The sequence below is a fragment of the Drosophila grimshawi genome, unplaced genomic scaffold, assembly GCF_018153295.1.
Source record: "Drosophila grimshawi isolate 15287-2541.00 unplaced genomic scaffold, ASM1815329v1 contig_1369, whole genome shotgun sequence".
Taxonomy (NCBI): Eukaryota; Metazoa; Arthropoda; class Insecta; order Diptera; family Drosophilidae; genus Drosophila; species Drosophila grimshawi.
The window spans coordinates 877482-892775 of record NW_025062891.1 but is presented as its reverse complement, the minus strand read 5'-3'; the positions used below and the strand labels follow the sequence as shown (position 1 = coordinate 892775).

The window sequence follows — 15294 nt, the reverse complement described above, 5'->3', positions numbered from 1 at the left end:
ATAAAATAAAATATATATTTATAATTTGTATTGCAAGTGTTGTGCACAAAACCTCATAAACCATATTCATAAATTGCACTTCAATTAATTAGGAAATTATATTTAAGCAAACAAAAACCAAACTTGATGTGATTGCATAATGTTTTTGAGTACATTTTCATGTGTGTGTGTGTATGTGTGTTTTTGTGGGGGTGTGTGTATTTTCAAGGGAGATTTTACAATTATGTGCTTAGATTGTAAAACTTGACCTCATCTCATAATTACATTTGTTTATATTTTATATATCATATAGTGTATGACTTGCATGTATTACGTATCTTGTAATTTTATTTGTAGTGATTTTGTTGGTTTAAAACTTATTGACGTTCGAGTGCTTATGTACAAGATGTGTGTAGGTGTGTTTGCTTGTTGTTGTTGTTTTTGTTGACTTAAAGTTAACATTAAATTGAATTAAACTAAATCAGCTCAACACACTTAACAACTAACTAACTGTCGCACTGTTTGAAAACTTGACTCTCTTGCGCTTAACTTTAAACATCAGTTTGTTTTGTTTGCATCTTATTTGTATTGGTAATTAACTAGCTACGGCTTTCAAAACGGCTCTCAGTTTAAGGGGGCCAGTTCAAATCGGCGCACAAAACTAACACATCAAGATTTATAAGGGTGTATGTGTAGTTGGTATATACTATATAATTTAAAATTATAACTATTATATGTATATATATATATATATATAGATATATACTACATATAGTATTATAAATTATATATTAGACAATAATTGTAGATATGACACTGTCACTTGTTTTTTGCTTAAGCTATGAAAAACAATAACAAAACTTGTCGCTTCCAGCTGACTAATCAAAACTATTGCACTGGTCTGGAAACGGTTCTGTGCTCTGTTCTTGCTGTTGCTGTTGATGATGTTGCTGATGTTGTTATCGCTGCTCGCTACTCGCTACTCGCTACACGCTTCTCGCTACTGCGCCTCATGCTGCTGCATGCCATAGTTAACAGCCAGATGTTGGCCATAGCAATCATAGCCGCTGCCACGCTGACCATAATTGGGCACATTTAGAAACGCACGATTTGCAGACGTCTCTTTGCGCTGTGGCGGCGGCATCATTGCCAGATCATCGCTGTTGCTGACTGGCTTCTTGTTGCTGATGTTGTGATGTTGCTGTTCTTGTTGTTGTTGCTGTTGTTGCGACTGTAGCTTATAGTTGCTTGAAGCAGGGCCACGTGCCGGCTATGTGCCCCAACCGCCAGATATTCTCGGCCTTTTGTGATTGGGCGCATCGTAATCACTCAACTGTTGCTGTTGTTGTTGCTGCTGATGTTGTTGTTGTTGTTGCTGCTGCTGTTGTTGCTGTTGCTGATGTTGTTGTTGTTGCTGTTGCTGCTGCTGTTGTTGCTGTTGTTGCTGCTGCTGCTGTTGCACGGCAACGGCTGCTAGGCGCACATCCTGTTCGCTGCCAGGCGCACCTGCGTTTAAGATAATAAAATCTGTTAAACTATTAGTTTGAGCTGTACAAACGGTAAATGTGTGTGGCAGCAGGCGCAGGGGCTTTTTTAGGGCCAGACGCAATGGCATTCAACGTCTGGCAAACTTTCGGTTTATGTGTGAGTGTGTCTGTATGTGTGTGTGTGTGGGTATGTATATGTGGTGTCTGTGTGTGTGTGTGTGTGTTAAATGAGCACGAGTGTTTGCTCAGGTTAACTGGTGGATTAGTGAAGAAATCAAAAAACAAAAGGCAGGCAATTATTAGATATTTGTTGTTTGGCTAAGAAACCGAAAACGTTGGCATTTCAATTGATATTCAGTCTGGCGAAACGTATTGGAAAATCATAAAAATATTTACAAAATTTTGATGGAAGTGTATACAAAAAAATAGAGCTGTTTAGCTATCGATGGCACAAAACAATCGATAAATATCGATAGCAGCTGTTCCAAGATTTAAAAATCTCTTAGTAAATTTACACATTTCTTTTTTTATATTTATTATAGCTGCTGTACAAGTTCTATAAGCTATAACATAATCTGCAATCATATCGTTATTATCGATGCTGTTATCGATTGCTAATCAGCTCTGGCATGTCTTCAAGTGTGTTCTTTTTTTGTGTGTGTTTCTTTGTGTGATTTATGCATGTAGAATCATTTGATTATGTGTGTGTGTGTGTGTTTTGTGTGTTTTTAAATGTTTTTGTATGCTTTTGCTTGTGCTTTTGGCCAATTTACCGGCAAAATTCCATCTAGAATTATGTCCCATAAGCGCGCGGTACGGATATCCTTCATACTTATCATGCCCTAAAAATTGTCATATATAGTTGTTGTTGTTAATTGTTGGTTAATCAAACGAACAAAATAATTGATTTGAGGCAGCGATACATAAATCGGCTGCAATCCTAAGTAGCGGCACAGGCGCCGTATGCGTAATTTAATATTGCACATACGCTGCATGGGCTGTCACTAAATTGAAATCTTTCATTTTTTTTATTTATTTATTTTTATTTTTTGGATAGCATTAAGAGACATGCCGCAAAAGGAACACAATTAACATAGATATCAAATATCAAAAAGATCTCAAAATTAGTAGAAAAACAAAAATTGATTAAATTTGCAAGCGACATTTTTGGATTGATATATAATTGTTTTTTGGCGAAATATTTGAGAAATTGGACATACCTGGTGTGGGTGTTATATGGCCGGTGGATGAGGGCCGTGAATTGGGCATGACCAGGTGCTGTTGCGAATGACTTAGAACGCTCAGGTTGGTGGCCTGCTCGGCGCTGCCGTTTGTCCCACCACCGCCAGGTGTTCCCGTTAGCACGCTTGCGCTGCCCAACTGTGCATTGATGGCAGTCAGAACATTGGCAACGCCACCGGCTGTGGATACATTGCTGCTGGTGCTGCTGCTGCTGGAGCCGCTGCCCGTCGATCCGTTGCTATTATGCTGATGGCCACCACCGCCGCCGCTGGCGGAGAGATCGCGCGGCGGTGACTGCGGCTCCGCCTTGACCTTGATGGAGACGGGTGAGCTGGCGGGCGGCGGTGTGCTATTCGAGACAGCCAGATGCGATAGACTGCAAGGCAGATTATGATGTTGGTCGCCGTTAAGTGTTAAGTGCCTGCTGGGGCTGCTGCTGCTGCTATTCGCCGGGCTCGGGGCCTGGACTACCCACCTAGTGTGCTGCACGAGACCCTGATGCCACTGCGGCAGGCTCATTATGTCCGCGCTCATCGCACCCGACTGCGAAAAGTCCTGCGCCCCAAACGAGTAGCTAGTCAGCGGCGGCATCGGCGTCTGCAGCGTCACAACCGGCGTATTCAGTGACGTCTGGCTCTGGCGCGGCTGCAATTATTTCCATAATTCATTTAAAGTTTAAATTGTTTTCTTCAACTGATGCTGCTCAGTTCTACAAATTAAAAATCATTGTTGGCATTGGAAGCAGTAATTACAGTTTGAAGCTGCCATTAGAGTTAGATATTCATGACTCGATTGTCACGACAAGACAAAGACAATAAACAAGTTTATTATTGTTTGAAGAACTAAAAACGGATCTGCAGGTTACTAATTATCAACAACTAAAGGAAGTACTTATTTCAGGACTTGCATCAAAAAGTATAATAAAATAATCCACTGTCAATCGGATTTACCAAGCTGAAATTCATATTGCATAACATTTAAACTAAGAAGCAATCAAATTTCAATCAATTTCTGTTTTAAACTCAATCTTAAATTACAGAAAATAAAAATAAATATTTGTAATTTGATTTAAAGTGTTTGGGTTAGTTTATCTAAATGGAGATCTAGAAGAACCCTTTTCAATCCTTAAGCTTATTCCAAATTATATAGACTCACATCTGCATAGGCGACATCGTCCGCTGTCGCAGACATATTCGGCGCTATAGTGGGCGGTATTACGACACGCAAATTGGAAGCCCTTCCATTCTGGCTGCCCGGCGATTGCTGCTTAATGGGCAAATGATGCGCTGCAAAAATGGGGATTTAATTGTTTAATACATTTTCGGGCGACGTTGACCTGGGGTCGAGTGACTCTATTATTATTAAGTGTATATGTGTGTGTGTGTGTGTGGTCAAGGAGTAAGGACTTAGGTGTGTGTGTGTGTGACATTTAAATAACACGTTTGCTAATACTGAACTAATTGGATGTATTATGTGAGATGTGAGAGTGTGTGTGAGTGGGTCTGAGTGTGTGTGTGTATATTAAGGGGGCCCTTATGTGTAATATGAATATTGTGATGATTATGCCCACCTATGCCAGGACTGGGGCCTGGACTGGGTGATCCCACAAGCGGCGAATGTGAATGTGGATAACCGTTTGACATCTCCAACATGGTACCCGATGGATAGACTGATGAATGAAATATATAATAGAGTAAATATATATGCAATCAGTTTATCACCAACAATTTTTGTGATGAAAGAAATATTGAAACAATAGCAACAACAGCAAATTTGCAGGCAATGTTACAGATTAGATAGAGAACGCAGCAGGTAACTCCCAAACAGTTGAAACACTATTAATAAATCGAAATTAGCTGCCTAAACGAGTTGTGTGCATGCAAAAACAAAAAAAAAAAAACAAACTAAAGAGTTAAGTGTTTAACTACTCTAATTAGGTGAGGTAAAATTAATAAAATACAGTCACAAAACTGAAAGAAAATATTAACTAGTAGGATTAACGAGTAGCGAGTAACTAGTAGCGAGTAACGAGTAACTAGTAGCGAGTAACGACTAACTAGCAAACATAAAACGTGAATGCAAAAAAAAACCAAAAACAATAAACAAAACAGAAATTGAAATTAAATGAAAATTGTGCACCCGCGACACTGTACTAACTTATTAAGGACATCCCACCTGAATCCGTCTCCGAACTCGATGGACGTGGGCTGATGTTTGTGTGGGACATTTGTGGGCTGGCCTGCAGCAGATTCTCACCGTAGGAGCCGGGCACCGGTACCGATACTGGCAGCGTATAACTCGTATTTGGCATGGGCCGATTGGGCGCACCGTTACCACCACCACCACCTCCGCCGCCGCCGCCGCCACCGCCGCCATTACCGCCGCCACCACCCGTAACACTGCCAATGGCCATTTGGTTGCGCTGCATCATATTCTGAAATTCCTCGTCGATCTTATTGTATTTGGCTTCGGTGCGCGGGGTGAGCGTGTAGTCGGCCTCCGCTTCGGGTGAATCCGGTGACATGACGCCGTTTTTGTTCTCCTTCTGTAAAATGAAAACAAGAGAGAGTGAGAGAGAGAGAGACAGTGTGAGAGATAGAGAGAGGGACAGAGAGAGAGAGACTGGATGAGAGTGGGCGAAATGGTTGTGGAGGCAAGTACTCGTAATTGGCCGTGACGAGCTAAACGGATGGTGCATGATGATGATGGTAGGGGCTGGGAGGGGCTAGCCTAGTAGGCACAGAACGGGTGGGGGGAGGTGGGTGCTTGCGCACTTGGCACTTGACATGTCGCCGCTCTGTTGATGTGCTAAATTATGTAAATCTTGTCTACGCTCTGCATGGCATTAACATTACAAAACAATTTAAAAGACACCAAACAAAGACAGCAACAACAACAACAACAGCAATGGCAACAACAACAATGTTGCGACAATGTCCGCATTAGAAATGCAAAATACATTGGCGTCTCCAAGCGCGCCTCCACCCGCCTGGCCCTCCTCATGCCCTAAAATGTCTCTGTTGTTAGGGCCAAAACGTAAACGAAACGAAAACGTTTTGTTTTGTTGTGTTTTGTTGCACAGTTGCATAGCTGTTGTTGTTGTTGCTGTTGCTGTTTTTTCATGTTTTGTGCTCTGTTTGTTTTCCGCGTGGCTGCTGCGCTTTTCACAGCTCACTTGACTTTTCATAATTTTATGCAACACGCCAAGTGCCAGCCGCAATAAATATCGATAGCGATTTAGGTTTTGTTTAACTAAACATTATATGCATTATTATTATTATTATTATTATTATTATTATTATAATTGACTCGGTAAAGTAAGTTGCAGAAACTTGATTTACGATGGCTGAAATTGAGGAATAAAAACTGAACTTACCTCAATGATATTTTTGTTGGTCAGCGATTCGTGTGGCTCATTGTATTCGGTGTATTTGAGCAGCACGCGATCCATATCGGTGCTGGCATACTGATAGAGCTTGTTGCTGGACGAGAAGATGATCAGCGCTATTTCGCAGTCACACAGCACGGACAGCTCGTAGGCCTTCTTCATAACGCCGAACTTCCGCTTGTTGAAGGTCACCTGCAGCGGATACAGACGAAGAGCGACAGAGATAGAGATAGAGAGAGAGAGAGAGAGGGAGAGAGAGAGAGATAGAGATGGATAGGTTAGGTAAAAGGTAAGGTTCCCAATTGCTTGTTCAAATATTTATGCAAGTGTGGCCAACTGTAATTAGACGCTCGCAGCAAGACTGCTTGCGACCAACTGCGATTGGTAATGAATCGATTATGGCCAAGTCAAGGGCAGTGGGAACAACTATTGTTGTTACCAGTTATGACGCGTTTACAACTTGGTTAGGCATTAACCTTTACGTTGCCGCAAATGTCCGCTGCAGGAGCTGGTTCAACTAGCCAACTGAAAGTCACGCACACCATGTGCGACGGGGTTTAACTGAACCAAAGCAACAGTTAACAACAACGTTAAGTTAACACTTAAGGAAGTAAGTTACTAGCTTCCAAAAAATATATATTATTGGACTTTGTTTGTGATCAAATTAATATGGCTTGGCTTGTCTTGGCTTTAATAGCATACAAATGAACTTGAAACTGGTATAGCTAATGGCTGAAAAGCTTCCATTTCGTCTTGTAAAGAATTTATTAACTATTCAAGTTAAGGAAAGCATTTCTATGGAAACGACTCAATTGATATTTTGATGAAGCACACAATAATCCTAGCCGTAAGTGGCATGTTAAATATTATGTATACGCAGCGTTTAACTCACCTGTCGATTGCGTTCGTCGGTGATGCGTGAAATTTGAATTTTTTTGCGACCCATGGCAACAGATTCCGATTTGATACACCCAAATCCCGATGACAATTATAATAATAATATCCAGTTGCTGTTGTTCTTCCTCTTCTTCCTCCTCCTCCTGCTGTTGTTGTTGGCTTAAATGTAAGGAAGCAGTTGCCTTACAGCTTTTTGTTGTTGCTGTTTTTGCTGTTGCTGTTGTTGTTGTTGCTGTTCTTGCTGTTGTTGCTGTGGCAGACGTTGGGCATATTTAATAAATACATACATATATTGCTCTATGTATATATGTATATATAGTTGGCGCTGTGTATAAGTGCTGGACGGCTTCTCGAAACGGCAAAAATGTTTGTCTTGTTTGTTTTCTGTTTTCTGTTTTTTGTCTTTGTTATTATTTATTGTTTGCTCTTGTGATTGTTTTTTTTTCTTCTTCTTCTTTTGTATGTTAAATAAATATATGTATATATGTATGTTGCAATATAAAGTGTATTCTCAGGTATCTGCAAGGAAAAAGGAGAGAAAATTAATACTTGTATAGGCAGGTGAACAACAAGCAATTCCCACAGTTCCAGCACCACCACCACCACCACCACCACCAAGTGGAGCCTAGCCCAACTAGATGGCTTAACCCACATGCCCATTGACTTCAAAAGGATACCCTGAGCTGGGCAACTTGTTGACGCTTCATTGGCCACGTGCCGAAAGTTCAATGCACCTCACCACACACAATTGCGGTCGGTCCAGGCGCTGACCCATTTTACCCGTGTAGCTGTGTGTGTGTGTGTGTGTGTGAGTTGTGCCTACTGTTCCCATTAAGGACGTTACTTGGATTAATTTATGTGCGTTTTTTTTTTTTTTTCATTCTAATATATTGGAATAGCCTTCGCTCTTCATTGAGCGCGGCTCGGTGGACACGCTCTCACGCGTGATTAGCACCGTTTGCCTGCACACGCTTTGATGTCCTTCAGGTGTCCATCAGCCAACGCACACACGCACACAGAGCAGCAATCAACAACAACAGCAACAACAACCCAACACCCACATCTAATGAGAGCATGCGAATTGATTATTTATCAAAGCAAGGCAAAAGAAAAAAAAAAAACAAACAAACTTATATTAAAAGCACACATCGAATAGTTTTGGGTTTTCTTTTAAGTGAAGAAAAGTTTGCCTTAATTGCTGCCAAACAAAACTCGACTTCTTAAAGCTGAATCATTTGCGAGCTATTCAAGTATCAATTATCACAAAATACTGTGCAATTTTTAGTTAGTGCTAAGCCAAGTGTTTTTGCCTAGATACATTTATAAACTTTATTTAACAGTTGTGTTTACTTTAAAATTACTTTTGTAAATCGCATTCTACTCTTACTGATTGCTTTAATTTGGTAATAAAGAGTTGTTGGACTCAGTTGTACTCTGATATTCTGTTAAATATTGAAGTTTCTTTCTTAAATTTGTGTGTTGCTTAAATTAAGGTTTTCGTTTTGTTTGGCACGCTTTAATATACCCATTTAATGCAGGATATAAAATATAACAGACGCTAGCGGCTACTGTCAAGGCACGTGGCACAAAACGCGAGCAACATCTCAGAGCAACTTTTAGTAGCCGGCTGTAGATGTATGTATGTGTATATGTCTGTGTGTGTGTATGTGTGTGTGTGTGTGTGTGCATCTGTGTGTGTCTGTGCTCGTTTTTGTGCGTCTGGCTGTGTAAACATAGCAATTCTTGTTGCTCGCCACGCAGGACCTGTCACGGCGGGAAAGCGCAAATTTCCGAGTGCGAGTGCCGGAAATCGAGGCAGATGAATTTCAATTGCTCAGCTCAGCTCAGCCCGGCTCGGTTCGGCTCGGCTCGGCTGTCGCTGTGTGTTGTGTCCCTTTGTCGCCAGCGAGCTGCTTGTTTGTCCTCCGGCCGGGACAACGGCGCTGCCAAGGCAACGTTTTGCCTTTGCTTGGAAATGAGTGAGCCTCACGCAGCAACAACAACGACCTACGCAATATGTTTCAGCTTTCAACCCTGGCCTGCCAGCTGGGGTAAAAACTGGATTGGTTTGGGGCTGGGGTCTGGGGTCTGGGGTCGGGAAGTCCACGTGCGGCAACCTTGACGTACAACCAAATAAGGACACAGGGCAACCAAAAACTCGATACCCAAATGATTATGTGGAGCGTGCGTGCGTTTTGTATATGACATAAATGAAATAAAAGATATTCATAGAGGAAACAAAAAATAAAGGCGGAAGCCTAAAGAGTTTCATGTCAGTGAATCAATATTGTATCGATAATGCGCGAGTGACGCGACGATCTGAGGTATTAAATAATAAGTAATCGTAGTTACTCACTGGAGAGCGAACAAAAGTTTCGAGTTAGTCATTGCCCTAAGCCACAAAAGTCGGATAAAATGTAATGCACATTACGCATTCGCAGCGTTGCACACAAGCTGGGAACCAACGCAATCGAATCAAGTTATGTTTCCATCTTAAAGCAATTGAAACACATAATTGGCAGAGCAACTTGAGCGCCAGATACAAAGTAAAACGGGATTAATATCCTAGGTGTCAAACATCTCCCTTAATAAAGATTTAAATACTTTAAGCAAACAACCCCAAAAGGTTCATTGTAATTAAAAGAGAAGCGCAAAAATCGACACCTAATCCAAAATTTGGGGTCAACAAACAACAAGGACATTCAACTAACATATTGACAGTAATCAGGAAACATATTGACTCAATATTGATAGCTCTGCTATGCTGTATGCTCCTGCTGATCTTTTCGATCCCAACAAAGCAGCTCTGATATGGGTAACTATATATAAGGCATTAACCGCTGGCTGTGGTTAGACACAAGACCCAAGTGTATATGTTATCCAGTTTATATTTTTAGTGAAAGTCCAACGATAAATAAAAACTAAACGCAACAAATCGAAGCTCAACCTCCAAACCCGATAAGCACCCGCATTAAGTCTCAGCAACAACAACAACAACAACAATAAATGCGAGAAATGCGTCACAGAACTCAGCACGGAACATGAATAATTGAAGCTGCTTAGTGGTTGGTCAGGCAAAGGGAGATGAGTCAAAGTGGGGGTTGGCTACGGCTGGGCTGGGCTGGGGGTTTGTAGTGGCGAAGCGTCGCTTGGCATCTGTCAATTAAAGCATTGAATCGAGGCACGCGCGTGTGTATCAAATAAGCAGCTTATTAACTGTGTAAGCACTAATTAAAATATTCGATTTGCTTCAATGCAATACATGAAACTCAATCAACAATGCGAATGCAATATGAGCTTAGCTGGCAGAGACAACATCAAAGATACACTCAACCACCCACACACACACACACACAGTGGCAAATGGTGGCAATGGTGGCAGCACCAAATGCGCAAATTATCGGCTTGAATTACAAATCTATAGCATACTTATGGGAGCCCATAGAAATATGCTCAAATTAAACCAGTTTTATATATCTTTAGAATTGAATATTGATAATAAATGCATTTAATGCATAAAGAAGCCCACTATAATCCCTATCCTGTTGAACAGGACATTGAGTATCTTAAATATGTGGAATGGAATTTAATTATTAATTACATTTGAAAGTATTTAAGCAAAGTGCTTACTTTACTTTTACTATTTTATTTATTTCTTCTTATCATTTATTTTGTTTTATTATTTTAGATAATCAAGTGTAGACCTTTGTTTTCGCTTTGACGCTGCTGCTACTTATCAAAGAAGCAGTGGCAGTATTATCAATATGTGAAATTTCCTGCTACTGATGGTGCTGCTGCTGCCGCTGCCACTTGCCACTTGGCTGCTGGTCGTTGGTCGTTGGTCAAGCGATTAGATAGTCCCGCTTAAGTTGGTCAAAATCGAAAAGTAAAAGTAACACAACAATCATAAATCCAAATGACACGTCACAGGATTGTGTGTGTCTGTGTATTGTTACCAAAAAAAAAAAAAAACAAACATAAGAAAAGAAAGTTAGGCAGTTGCACACGTGCCCAGAGTTACTAATTGCAAGCAGACGCGGCACATGAGCTAATCAACCCGGACATAGGGCTGCGCACTTGCCACACGTGGTTGCAGCAACTGCGAAAAAATGTTGCCCTCGGGTCAAAACTTAACACAGTTCGTTGCTGCAACAATTAAACAGCTGCGGTATGTCGCAGCTTGACTGGGTCAGCAGCAACAGCTACAGCAGCAACAGCAACACACAAGATGCCACTTGAGCACAGCCAAGACACAAACAACTAAACAAAAGGAAGGAAGGAAATTAGTGAAAGAAGCGCAAAGATCTCTGAAGACAGCAAAAGGATGTGGTTTACTCTGTGTGGCATGTGTGTCAAGAATGGCGCTTCTTGCTGTTGTTGCTGCCAATTAGAAGCTGGCCAAACATTTGCCACATTTTAATTGGCCCAAAAGACATTGCCAGCAGCAGACACAGATCATTAGGCAAATGGCAACAAAATAAAAGATAGAAATTTGCCTTTGGATATGAGTTAGTTAACCACTGTTCATTTTAACTGCTTAGCAAGTCACTTAAATAAAATGAAAATAATAATTTATAAATGCATCTAATATGATATATTTTGTTCAAATCATCATCATTTATTCTCTCGTTTCCTAACTTTGTCTCTCATATTTACATCGGCTTCTCGCTTTACATCTTTCATCCTGATTTGCACAATTCCAGGAATTGAAGTGAGCTTTTCAGATTTCTGTTTTCTGTGCTAATGAATGAAATGGGAGGAATGCAAAAAGTCCTAACTACAAACAGATATTCTGCCCTTAAGTTGCGCTCTGACTTAATCCATCTCTCCTATTAAAAATGAATGAAAATGAATTTAAAGGAGCAATTCAAAAAGGCTCGCTTTATAAAATAATAAACTAACCTTCTGCTTTAGTCTTGCTCTCTTCACTAATCCAACTTATGCCTGATCTATCTGTCACTTCTAATTAAAAATCATCATCATCAATCATTAAATCTCTTTCTATCTCTGACTAAGTCTGTTTCTCTCTCTGCTTTTGTCTCCCTCTCTTAAATACATGTAAGGCCTGCATATTTATTTACAACTTAAAAGTACAAACACCCTTTATGTCTCATCAGCCAGAAAAGTTTTGTTTTAAAAGATTGTGCACATTTGTTGATTCAGTTATTGTGGTTGTTGTTGTTGTGTGGGTTTCGTGGTTTTCTTGCGATGAGACATCTTAAATTATTTGAATAAAATGTATCGCTCGCAATTAGCAAGAATTGATTGTTGCTGCTGCTGCTGTTGTTGTGTTTGTTACGATTTACTGCAAGTAATTTATGCACATTTTAAACTTTTCCGTATTATTTTGGATGAATGAACTTTTGAACGACTCGGAAAACCAGTTGTTGAAGATGCTGTTGCTAATCTCAAGTAAAGCATTTGTCAGTTACACACACACACACACACACTCACACACAACCAGTTACCACTCATAAATTGCATTTTTTAATGCAGTCCCAAAAGCAACATAATAATAATAAAATCATATAATAAACTCAAATTTATGAACACGTTTGCTGCAAATTGTAATTATATTACAAATTCTTTTCAGCAAGATCAGCTTGTGTTGTATATTGAGAGTTCAGTCTTGGAGTCGTATTTGGAATGGAATTCCCGCCCAAAGCTGCCGCATTTCACTTTCGCTCTGTCACAGATTAATCAACTGTTTTGATCAGTTTTCGGTTCGGTTCGGGTTGGTTCGGTTCGGGTCGGGTCGTGTCTGGGCCTGTGTCTGGTTAGTGTTAATGTGAGCCAATCAACGCATCTGCCGATTGATATAATCGTAAATCTTAACTTAATTAGCGCCACGCGCAGCACAGCGTTTTAAAACGCGTCTGAAACGCGTCGTTGCCGCTGCCACTGAGCCGCATACAACACATTTCACATTTAGTTCCGCTGTTCGATGACACTTTTGGATAGTCGCAACAGAAGCTGAGCCGAAATTGGAGACCATAAATGGAATATTTGAAGATATTTGATAACATTTCTTCCCCATTATTTTATGGCTTTTTTTATTCCTTCTCTTATTTTTGATTCCCCAAAAAGTGTTTCATGTATAAAAAAAGTTGTCTAAAAAAAGTCTAAAATCTATTTGTGACTTCAAGAACGTTTGCCAAAAAAAAAAAGGAAAAAAAAAATCAAATTGTTTTTGACTCTACACACTTTCTATTCGACTCTTATCTCGTCTGCAACTGCAAACATTTTTCAATTGCATTAAAAATGTTCGATAACAAGACGATACCTGAGAAGAGTCAAGGTTATTTTGGCCAGCACGCGTCCTATGCTCAACCGGAGCCCGCACCCCCTACCCGGAAGGTGACAAGCGCTGAACTACTTCGGACTCTTCTATGTTCTGATATCTTATCTGTACACAATAAAGCAATGCACACACATGTGCCTGAAAGAGAGTGAGAGTGAGACAAGGGAGAGGCGGAAGAGCGTTCAAGGCAAACAAACATAACAACAACAAAAAACAATCACAAATACATAAGCAAAAACAATAGCAACAACAAGTTCAAATATAATAATTATAATCATTAAAATGTGACACAATCGCAACAACAATTTCATAAACTGAAGAGCCGCAACAAAAACAATTGGCAAATATGTATAGATTTATACATATATATTACGTATATGTACACATATATATATATATATATATATATACATATACGTATACGTATTTGTACGGGTACCTTTTTGGGGCTTTTGATAAGGCCGAAAAACTCTCGCTCTCAATTGAGATAGTGTGGCAACAACAACACAACGCAGCAAACCTTATCTTAAGAATTTGTTGAGCAAAAGACAAAAAAAAAAAAAAAAATATATGAAATTCGATTGCAAATTTTGGTTGTTATCAGAAAACAAAAAGAAAAACAGTTCGAACGCAACCACACTTGAAAACTTTTGCCAAATTATTGATTGATAACGAGAAACTCTCGCTCTCATTTGAGATAGTGCGTCAACAACAAAACTACAACAAACCCTTATCTAAATAATTTGAAAAGCGCAAATTTTTTCCGTCCCAACGAAACTTTTTTGCCACATAATTTATTATTGTTAACAATGATTTCGTTATGCTCATTCTTAATTATTTCACTTCTTTCCTTGCCTTTTGTTATAGGCCTAGGCTAAAGGTTTTGCCTTTGTGCCGCCTACGTTAAAGTCCGCCGGACCGGGCAAGAGCCCGTACATCAAATTTTTTTCATGCTATCGGATGTCAATTATGTAGCAGGTGATATTAAATAACATTTGAAAATTCTTACACGCCGAAAAAAATATAATATGTGCTGCTCAAGTGCTGCACTGACAGAAGAGCATTTGGGGACTAGATGTGCAAGTTTAGTTTATATCAAACTAAAGAATTATTTTATGTAAATGATATAAAAAAAGAGAACATTTTTTATAATTTTTTTAATCTAAATTTGAAATTTCAAAACTATAAATTTGTTAAATTTTACTTCAAGTGAAGTTCTATTTCAGTTGATTAAATGGAAAACAAAAATCATTAATGTAATTATTATTTTTGATTTTATAAAATTAGTAACGGAAATTCTTTGAAATTTTAGCTGAGCGTATCAAACATCAAAATACTATCTTAAGGAAACTAAATAATTATTTAAGGATTATTTATTTTATTTCATTTCAATTTCATTATTATCTAATTTATGTTTTTAAAGTCTGCTTAGCTTATTAATTGATCAAAACAAATGAATCTGAGTACGTTCTTTTTAGTTCATTAAATGTGGAAGTCGTTCAATTTTCTAGGTCTTCCAACTGTTGGACACTACTTGGAAGTGCAATGTCTCATGCCCCAGCCCAGCTGGATGATAAGGCGAACGAAGTCAGTCGACAGAATTTTGCATGGCATATTAAAGCCCTGCAAAATGCAGCAAACAAACAGTCGGGCAGTTATCAGAGGCACGCAGGCAGGCAGGCAGGCACTTGGTCAATCACTCATCAATTCATACAGTTTGTCAATCCATCCATATGAGCAGCAACAAGAACTACATGCAAGAAGCGCTGATAACGTGTGTGAAGCAGTGGAAATGGATTTGAACTTCGCTGGAAGCGTCGAGTCTATATGCATGTACATAAAAATATACATCTATACATTTATACATATATGAACATGAAAATAATATATGTACATATGCACATGTGTCTATATGAATCTGTATTGTATTGGCTGCTTATCAGTTTTGGCAAAAGTCGACTCAGACACACACAAACACACGCAGCAGACACAAACACACT

General features: G+C 39.5%; 1 protein-coding gene and 1 long non-coding RNA gene across 10 annotated transcripts in view; both read right to left on the bottom strand.

The window, feature by feature from the left end:
• Positions 1–758: 758 nt before the first annotated feature.
• On the bottom strand, positions 759–7224 carry LOC6560069 (myocyte-specific enhancer factor 2). Of its 8 annotated transcripts, none has more exons than XM_032734426.1 (10): positions 6989–7224; positions 6085–6288; positions 4866–5253; positions 4279–4377; positions 3864–3994; positions 3184–3353; positions 2687–3084; positions 2240–2308; positions 1442–1485; positions 760–1354 (listed from the first exon to the last, which is right to left on the bottom strand). In XM_032734426.1, the coding sequence occupies exons 1-10, from the start codon at positions 7040–7042 to the stop codon at positions 1250–1252; spliced, it is 1662 nt and encodes a 553-aa protein (XP_032590317.1). In that variant the 5' UTR covers positions 7043–7224; the 3' UTR covers positions 760–1249. The 8 variants fall into 8 exon arrangements, with proteins under 8 accessions (XP_032590320.1, XP_043072350.1, XP_043072351.1 ...); XM_043216413.1 differs by having other exon boundaries at positions 4884–5253; XM_032734429.1 differs by lacking the exon at positions 4279–4377 and having other exon boundaries at positions 759–1354; positions 4884–5253.
• Positions 7225–7437: 213 nt separating this feature from the next.
• LOC116805100 overlaps positions 7438–15294 on the bottom strand; it is a 49200-nt gene continuing 41343 nt past the window's right edge. For both annotated transcript variants that reach the window (XR_004365024.1, XR_004365025.2), the window contains one exon: positions 7438–7512. This is a non-coding gene — a long non-coding RNA (uncharacterized LOC116805100). The remainder of the gene's footprint in view (positions 7513–15294) is intronic.